Source organism: Rhinopithecus roxellana, chromosome 7, assembly GCF_007565055.1.
Source record: "Rhinopithecus roxellana isolate Shanxi Qingling chromosome 7, ASM756505v1, whole genome shotgun sequence".
NCBI classification, from domain to species: domain Eukaryota; kingdom Metazoa; phylum Chordata; class Mammalia; order Primates; family Cercopithecidae; genus Rhinopithecus; species Rhinopithecus roxellana.
The window spans coordinates 130,768,720-130,778,166 of NC_044555.1; the positions used below are offsets into that span (position 1 = coordinate 130,768,720).

General features: G+C 40.4%; 1 protein-coding gene across 1 annotated transcript; it reads right to left on the reverse strand.

Annotated features, from left to right (window-relative positions):
- Nucleotides 1-1,522: 1,522 nt before the first annotated feature.
- On the reverse strand, nucleotides 1,523-5,976 carry LOC115892030 (cancer/testis antigen family 45 member A10-like). The gene is made up of 4 exons (XM_030934045.1): nucleotides 5,904-5,976; nucleotides 3,706-3,954; nucleotides 2,969-3,062; nucleotides 1,523-1,773 (listed from the first exon to the last, which is right to left on the reverse strand). The coding sequence occupies exons 1-4, from the start codon at nucleotides 5,974-5,976 to the stop codon at nucleotides 1,761-1,763; spliced, it is 429 nt and encodes a 142-aa protein (XP_030789905.1). The 3' UTR covers nucleotides 1,523-1,760.
- Between the last annotated feature and the right edge of the window lie 3,471 nt (nucleotides 5,977-9,447).

Genomic DNA, 9,447 nt, shown 5'->3' on the forward strand with positions numbered 1-9,447 from the left:
TTGTTGCCTTGAAGGACACTGCTGCTCCTCCTCTGGAACTAACACCACCACCCCTCATTGCTTCTTAACCTACACTTAAACTCAAGTTCCTGCTGGGCAAATCAGTGAGTTAAAAACTGAGCCCTGTCAGGAGGTGTGATAGTCACCAAAACAACTGTATGATTTTTCCAATACAAAGTTTATATAGTAGTCTGTGGTAAACATGTGAGAATAGTTCCTAAGCCTGGGGTATGAAGGTGGACAAAATATAATATTGAATCTGGCTTCAAATATTTGTGTGCAAGTTTTTCTATGGATATATGCTTGTATTTCTCTTGGATATTTAGCTAGAAGTGGAATTTCCAGGTCATTTGATAACTTTATTATCAATTCTTTCATGAAATGCCAGACTATTTTACAAAGATGCTACACCATTTTACATTCCCAGCAGCAATGGTGGAGGGTTCCAATTTCTCCACATCCTCTACAACACTTGTTAAGTACTTGTTAATATTCATCCCAGTGAGGTGAATCAGTATCTCCTTGTGGATTTGATTTCCATTTCCTTAATGACTGAGGACATTGATGATCTATTCCTGTGTTTAAGGTTGTAGAAATGAGGTCCTGGTTTCTTTCCTGGGTGACAGCCAGGGACCACTCTCAGCTCCTAGGCCCTCCAGTATAGCTTCGTTGTGTACACCTACGTCTTCAAAACAGTAAAGCCCAATCAAATCCCCTTGTCCTTTGACTATCTTGTACTTCTTTTTCTGCTCTCTGGTGGAGAAATCTGTCTGCTTTTACGTGTTTTTATTGGGGTGGGAGGGGCATCGGTGGTGTTGTTCGTTTGTTTGTTTGTTTGTTTGTTTGACAGGGTCTTGCTCTGTCTCCCAGGCTGGAGTGCAGTGGTGTGATCATGGCTCACTGTAGCCTCAAATTGCTGGGTTCAAGTGATCCTCTCGCCTCAGCCTCCCAAGTAGCTGGGACTACAGGCATGCAGCACCACACCCACCTAATTTTAAAAAACTGTTGTGTTGGAGACAGGGGTTTCACTTTGAACTCTTCATTCCTCTCAACCAAGAGACTAAGTAGGGGGTCCGCTACTGGCTCAGGTGATGGAAACTGAAAAAAAAAAAACAAAAACAAAAAAACAAAAAAACAGAGCAGATCAGGTTTCTACTACACCAGGGGCTAAGGAAGAGTAAGTCTGATACGTCTAGAGAGCTTCTTAGTCCTCCCGTGTTTGCAATTAAAGTTAATGGAAAATCACAGCAACCCCATCCAGCAGGACATCTAATGGTTCAGACTCTTACGTAATGAAAGTTTGAGTCATCCTGCCAGGCCAAGCACCATGACCAAATGACATGCTATCTTAGGGCAAAGGAAATGCGAAATGGGTAGTGAAAGAAGGCAGTTATAAATACCAGCTACAACAATGTGAGCTGCTGCAGAAACCACGACTGTAATAGTATTTACCTAATGGTTAATAATATCTACCAGTACAGGTGGGAATACAAAACAACCAAAAAACAAATAAAATCCTTTTAAATAAAATCCTTAGGAAAAAAGAACATCTTTTACTATCAGAAATTTCTTAGCCTCTGGAAGGCCATTTGATTCAGTAACATATGCCAGGAGACTTCAGCAATATCCTGCTCCATTGTAGAAAACAGCAATCTGATCAATCATTAACGAGATTATGCATTTGGGGTATGATAATCCTCCATGGACAAGTATTCTCAAGTCATACGTTTCAGTTTCTTCTCAAGGTGCTGAACAAAGTCTCATCTCATACATCTGAAAAGAAAGAGACATGTCATTAACCAAAGATAGCCAAGGAGCCTATGCTATAGGAAGCACTGTGAGGGATAGAAAGATGAAGTAATAGTCAGCATGGAAACAGAAATGTATCTGCACGGTAAGAGGCAGTCTAGCCGGCAATAACAAATGCTGGCAAGGTTGTGGAGAAAACGGAACCTTCATATACTGTTGGTGGGAATATCGATTACTACAACCACTATGAAGAACAGTATGGAGGTTGCTCAAAAATCTAAAAATGGAGCTATCATATGATCCAGCAATCCCACTGCTTGGTATACACCCAAGAGAAAGGAAATCAGGGTACTGAAGAGATATCTGCACTCCCATGTTTGTTGCAGAACCATTCACAGTAGCCAAAATTTGGAAGCAACTGAAGTGACCGCCAACAGATGAATGGATAAAGAAAATATGGTACACATACACAATAGAGTACTATTCAGCCATAAAAAAGAATGAGATTCAGTCATTTTCAACAACATGGATGGAATCGAAGGTCATTATGTTAAGTGAAATAAGCCAGGTACAGAAAGACAAACTTCACATATTCCCACTTATTTGTGGGAGCAAAAATGTAAAACAACTGAACGAATGGAGATAGTAGAATGATGGTTACCAGAGGCTGGGAAGATTAGTGGGGGTGGGGGGTGTGGGTAGTGGGGATGATTAATAGGTAGATGAATGGAATAAATGTCGTATTTCATAGCCCAATGGGGTTACTATAGTCAGTAATAATTGTACATTTAAAAATAATGAAGAGTATAATTGGACTGTAACACAAAGGATTAAAGCTTGAGGTGATAGATACCCCATTTACCTTGATGTGATTATTACACATTGTTGTCTGTATCACAAGATCTCGTATGTCTCAGAAATATATGCATTGGCTATGTACCTACACAAATTTTTAAAAAAGTGATAGTCTAGCAAATACAAAGAGTGTCAATTGAGGGACAATGCGCACCTCAGACTATGGTGAGAATGGAAGTCTCCATAGTCTTCGAAGAATGAGTTAGATTCAGATAACATTAGCCTAAGTAACTGTGGAGACAGGCATAACTATGAGTGAGGACAAGGATTTGAGAAACTCAAGGCAGGGGCTGTTCTCCCACACTCACCCCCAGTACTCTACTGGGCCCAAGTGCTTACAGAATTGGACAGTTCCTATTTCTACCCACCTTGCTGCTTGAAGATGGATTCAAAAAATCGTTTTTCGACTTCTATAGGTCCTTGCACCCCTTCAAGCAATTTGAAGATTTTTTCATATTCTGAAGATGTTTTTTAAAAAAACTTCAGTATTATCAAACATAAAGAAGAATAGACAATGAGATCACTTGGACTCGGGAAGGGGAACATCACACACTGGGGTCTATCATGGGGAGGGGGGAGGGGTGAGGAGGGAGGGATTGCATTGGGGAGTTATACATGATATAAATGATGAATTGATGGGTGCTGACGAGTTGATGGGTGCAGCACACCAACATGGCATAAGTATACATATGTAACAAACCTGCACGTTATGCACATGTACCCTAGAACTTAAAGTATAATAAAAAAAAAAAAAAAAAAAAAAAAGAAGAATAGAAGTGAATCTGTACCTCAGCAATCATGCGTCACAGGCTAAAATGTTTTAAATGCTTAAATCAAGATACTCGCACATACAAAACCTAAATAATACAAAAGACACCTGCACATACATATGAACGAAACTCCTTTAACCATAACCAAGTAAGAAAAGAAAAAGAAAAATGTATTACGCTTTAGTCAAAGAGAAGAAGAACCGCCATAAATTATGGGCAAACTCAACTCTGGCAAAGAATGAGCCTCAACAGGTAACATAAATATCTTCTGAATCACAGAAATAAGAGACTTTCTATAGTTTTATAAAACAGACATTCTTATACTACTTACTTCGTCCAATGCATCGGATTTCCTTCACTAATTGACATTTTATATCAGCATTAATTTCTTCTTGGCTTTTGGGAAAAGGGAATATTTCTCTGCATTTTAGGTCATCTCCAGATAAATTGCTGGTAATGATTCCTCCCACAGGTGCATTGCTATCAGGTTTCTGCATCAGCCCATCTTTGCTGAAACCAGCGAAGTCATCAATCTGAGAATCCAATTGGCTGGATGGAAAACAGTGTCGTGTCTTCAGCTCTGGTGAAACAGATTTTGACAAAAAGCCATTGGTTGGAGTTTGACCAGTTTCTTTCCCCTCCACATAGATATCATGAATGACAGATCTGGAAACCAAACTGAGAAGCTGAGCTGTGAGATATGTGTGTTTCATCACCCCTCTGGGTACATCTATGTGCTCCTCAGTTTCTAGGGAATTATTTATTTCATAAATGGGAGGATATACCAGGCAGAAATGCCAGACCTGATGATCTGAGTCCAGGATACATAATACAATAAAACAACCTCTTACTTTCTGACCCTATGAATACATATGGAAACCAAGTAAGACAGCACAACTCTAACAAACACAGATCCCTGGTACTCATGGGTTAGTGTCAGCTTGCTATGCTTTACTAGTTGAAAGTAGCAAGTCTTAGTTGACATCATGATTTCTCAAATTCACATACAACCTGCCATGCTTTACTAAGCTGGAAGCCAGACAACTTGGATACACCTAAAGTAGCCTCCTCTTTACATCAAATATATTCTGAGAAAATAGAGGCGGCCATGACTGCTGAAATTACTATACGCACTCCATCACCAAAAAATCCCTTTTAGTATGGGATCTTCATCATCCTTCTTTTCTGCCTCAGAAAAGTGACTTTCTTTTCACTCCAGGCCTGTCACCTCTTTCATTTATTCATCATCCGTGGTAGGCAGCATGCCAGGAGCTGGGGATCAGCAGTAAGCAGCCAAGAGAGCAACGTTCCCTGCCCTTGTGGAGCTCACATCCTCATGTGGGGCAGTCAGACAGTACATGCACAATGAGCATATGAAACAAACAGCGTTGGGCTGGTGGTAGGGAAGCAGTCCACAGGCCTGTGGGCAACAGCAGCAAAGGGAGCCCCAGGAGTTGCCGCTGGTTGGGCAGAGCCTTCTGTGGATGTACCCTTGGGCAGGGCTTGAAGGAAGAAGCAGAGCTGCCTGCACAGAAGCAGAGGGGGAGTTCCAGGTTGCTGTGAGGCCAAGGGTATGGGCTGGAGTGGGGATGGATCAGGCACTACGGGGTGAAGGACAGAAGCAGACAGAGTCAGGAGATGGATGGGGCCCGTGTGAGGAGAGGATAACGGAGGCCAGGCCATGCAGAACCTCGTAGACCAAAGCTGGTTCACAGTCGGTTCTGAGTGCTTAGGAGTGTTGAGGATGGATGTTCAGGAGCGACATCGCATGATGTGATTTACATGCCTACATGATGACCTGGCTGCAGAGTTGGAGGGTATGTGTTTGATGGGGGCAATAATGGGAAACATGGAGGTATCACAGGAGTTCAGTGATTGATCATGGCAGAGTGGAATAGAAGGAGAGAGAGAGAGATGCTGGGGTTCAGAAATTTTTTACAGTATTTAGAGAAGAGAAGAAAAAGAAAGGTAGAAAAAACAAAGATGGGGTCGGGGGCAGTGGCTCGTGTGTGTAATCCCAGCACTTCGGGAGGCTGAGGTGGGTGGATCTCCTGAGGTGAGGAGACCAGCCTGGCCAACATGACAAAACCCCATCTCTACTAAAATTACAAAAATTAGCTGGGTGTGGTTGCTGGTGGTTGTAATCCCGCTACTTGGGAGGCTGTGGCAGAAGAATCACTTGAACCCAGGAGACTGAGGTTTCAGTAAGCCAAGATCGCGCCACTGCACTCCAACCTGGCTGAGAAGAGCAAAACTCCATCTCAAGAAAAAAATGATAGGGATTCACCAATACGGACAAGATATTTATTTAAAAAAACAACAACAAAAAAACAGATTGTGGGAAATAGAAATCCTAGAAGGTTTTCATGAAGAAGCAAGTGAACAACTGTCAAATGTTGCTGAGAAATTAATGGCAATGTCAGTTGAAACTGTTGACCTTGTCAAGGACAGTTTCTCTGGAGGGGATGAGACAGGAGGCTGACTGCACTGGATACAGCATGAAGAGGAGGTGAGGACAGGCTTACTTACTCTTTTCTTTGGACATGGCAGAGCCTGCAGTAAGGCTGTCTTCTGCTCCTTGTTTTCTTGCCAACAGGGCCATCTTCTGCTTTTCTGATACGAAGGACTATAACATTCCCTGGGACATTTAAACACGGTTTCACGATCTACAGCCACCTTCTCTGTTTTATCAGTCATTGTTTCCTGAAAAACATCAATGAACATATCCCATTCACGACAAAAATCTAACAATCACAAAATGGCAAACAGTCTGCATGTGTGTATACAACCAAGACTTTGAATCATTAATTTCACTTTTAATCATGAGCCAAGGTTCACCAAGTCTCAACAAACACTCTGTTCTCAGGAAAAGAAACCTAATTTTAATATACACTAAGTAAAACAGGAGAAAGATGGTATAACCAAATCAATTAGAATGCTTGTGGAATAAGCAGCTGTCATCAACCAAAAATAGATAAAAATATTATTATCTACTTGATGTATAAGCCAATCTGTATTAACACTTATTAGGAAAAATAGATGTATAAACCTATCTGTATTAACCCTTATTAGGAACTCTAATTAGAAGATTGATACAAAACTGATAACATCGGACAGGGAATTTAGAAGAAAGAAAAACTACAAGATCAAGCCAAAAATACAAGCCAAAATCACCCCTGAACTTAGACACAAAAATTCCAACCTAAGGGTGAGCAAATAAAACGTAATAGTACTTAAAAAGGACATACATCATCCATGGTGGGGTATATTGCAGAAAGGCAACATTGATTTAACATTTGAAAATCAATAAATGTAATGCACCACATTAACAACAACAACAACAACAACAACAAAAACAGGGAAACACCACATGATCATTTTCATACATGGGTCAATGTTTAAAGTCCATTCGTGATGAAAACTATCACCAACTTAGAAAAAAGGGCAACTTTGCTATTCTGGTTAGCATATTTACAAAAAAATTGTAAATGCCATACTTCATAGTCACGTATCTGTTTTCTCCGAGTTTGAAAACAAGACAAAGATGTCCCCCATCCGTTCAACAATTTACTGGAGGTTCTAAAAAGTGCCGTAGCATCAAGAAAATATAATAGTTTTAAAATTTGGAAAGACATAAAACTGTCATTATTCACAGATGACATTGTTCTGTACATAGAAAATGCAGAAGAATAAAATCATTATGGTTAATAAGCAAATTTAGTCAACTTACTAGATGTAATGAAAACCAATGGCATTTCTGTAAAATTAATAGCAACAAATAATTAGAATAGGAGATTTCAAATGTCATTAAAAACAGTACCATAAACATCAACTACTTAGGAATAAATCTAATCAAGATGTGCTAGAGTACTACACAAAAATTATAAAACATCCGTCAGAGAAATTCAAGACTGCAGTAAATGGAGAAAAATATTCTTTCCATGCATTGGAAGTTGTCTTTTTTTTTTTTTTTTTTTTTTTTTTGAGTCGGAGCCTTGCTCTGTCATCCAGGCTGGAGTGGAGTGGCACAGTCTCTGCTCACTGCAACCTCCATCTCCCGGGTTCAAGTGATTCTCCTGCCTCAGCCTCCCAAGTAGCTGAGATTACAGGCACCTGCCACGACCCCCGGCTAATTTTTGTATTTTTAGTAGAGACAGAGTTTCACTATGTTAGCCATAGTAGTCTCAAACTCCTGACCTCAAGTGATCCACCCATCTTGGTCTCCCAAAGTGCTGGGATTACAGGCATGTTCCACCGCGCCTGGCTGGAAGACTTTATTAAGAGACATTATAGTCAAGTCTCTCAGAATGATCATAGCAATCATATTTAAAATTCCACCATGTTAACAAAAGCTTTTCTGAAAATTGACAAGCAGATCATTTTTTAAGTATATGCAAATTAAAGATTTGGAAAAGCCAAGTTTTTTTAAGCCAAGGAAAAGACAAAGTTTTTTTAAGAAAAAGAACTAAGTTAGTAGAAATGCCCTACTATATAGAAAATTTACTATAAAGGTAGAGTAATTAAAACTCTGGTACTGGAGCAGTGACAGGCAAATACACCAAGGGAAGAGGACACAGAGGCCAGAAACAATCTGGAAATACAAAATACAGAAGAGCTGTAAATCACTGTGGAAAGATACTGCTTTTAGTAAATGCACTTGATAAACGCGGGGAAAATACAAACCTTGGCTCTTACCTCTTCCCACTCCACAAAACTTTATTAAAGATGAATAGACAATCTAGTAAACACTTAAGATATTGTCTTCACAACTATAGATAGGCAATGCTGTTTTTAATGAGGATAAACAAGCACTAACCATAAAGAATGAATTGTTTAATTAGACATAATTAAATGGAAAACTTCCGTTCCTCAAAGACACTATTAAGAGACTGAAAAACCAAAGCATGTCTGTAGATTATACATTATGTAGTGTACAGTATAGGTTATACATAAAAATATATATTTATTATACACATATATACATATATATCTGGCAACAAATGAGTGGAATCCAGAATATATCCAGAACTACAAATCAATTTCTAAAAAACAAACATCCCAATAAAATTTTGGGGGAAAAGCTGAATATGCACTTCATAAGAGTCATACTCAAAAGGCTAATAATCACATCAAATATACCTGGACTCTGACTTTATTGCATTCCATGAGAATTTATTTCAGATGATTGGGAGTTCTTTTTTTTTTTTTTTTTTTTTTTGAGGCAGAGTCTCGCTCTGTCGCCCGGACTGGAGTGCAGTGGCCAGATCTCAGCTCACTGCAAGCTCCGCCTCCCGGGTTTACGCCATTCTCTTGCCTCAGCCTCCCGAGTAGCTGGGACTACAGGCGCCCGCCACCTCGCCCGGCTAGTTTTTTTGTATTTTTAGTAGAGACGGGGTTTCACCGTGTTAGCCAGGATGGACTCGATCTCCTGACCTCGTGATCCGCCCGTCTCGGCCTCCCAAAGTGCTGGGATTACAGGCTTGAGCCACCGCGCCCGGCCTGATTGGGAGTTCTAAAAGAAAACTTAGAATATTATCATCATGAGTGTAAATTAGTTCAACGATTGTGGAAGCTGTGGTGATTCCTCAAGGATCTAGAACCAGAAATACCATCTGACCCAGCAATCCCATCACTGGGTATATACCCAAAAGATTATAAATCATTCTGTGTCTGGAATTGGTTCCTTCTGGTGGGTTTTTGGTCTCACTGACTTCAAGAATGAAGCCACAGACCCTTGTGGTGAGTGTTACAGTTCTTAAAGATGGTGTGTCTGGAGTTTGTTCCTTCAGATGTTCAGATGTGTCCGGAGTTTCTTCCTTCCGGTGGGTTCGTGGTCTAGGTGACTTCAGGAGTGAAGCCACAGGCCTTCACAGTGCGTCTTACAGCTCTTAAAGGTGGCACATACAGAGTTGTCTGTTCCTCCCACTGGGTTCGTGGTATCGCTGACTTCAGGAGTGAAGCCGCAGACCTTCACAGTGAGTGTTACAGCTCTTAAAGGTGGTGCACACCCAAAGAGTAAGAAGCAGCAAGATTTATTAAGAGCAAAAGGACAAAGCTTCCACAGCATGGAAGG

What these genes read in the sequence shown, in the direction of transcription:
- LOC115892030 (XM_030934045.1), bottom strand. Translation starts at nt 5,976, where the DNA reads ATGGCCCTGTTGGCAAGAAAACAAGGAGCAGAAGACAGCCTTACTGCA. An exon ending in TGCCATGTCCAAAGAAAAGA is followed by an intron (nt 3,955 to 5,903) that starts GTAAGTAAGCCT and finishes CTGTTTCACCAG; the next exon opens with AGCTGAAGACACGACACTGT. An exon ending in AATCCGATGCATTGGACGAA is followed by an intron (nt 3,063 to 3,705) that starts GTAAGTAGTATA and finishes AAACATCTTCAG; the next exon opens with AATATGAAAAAATCTTCAAA.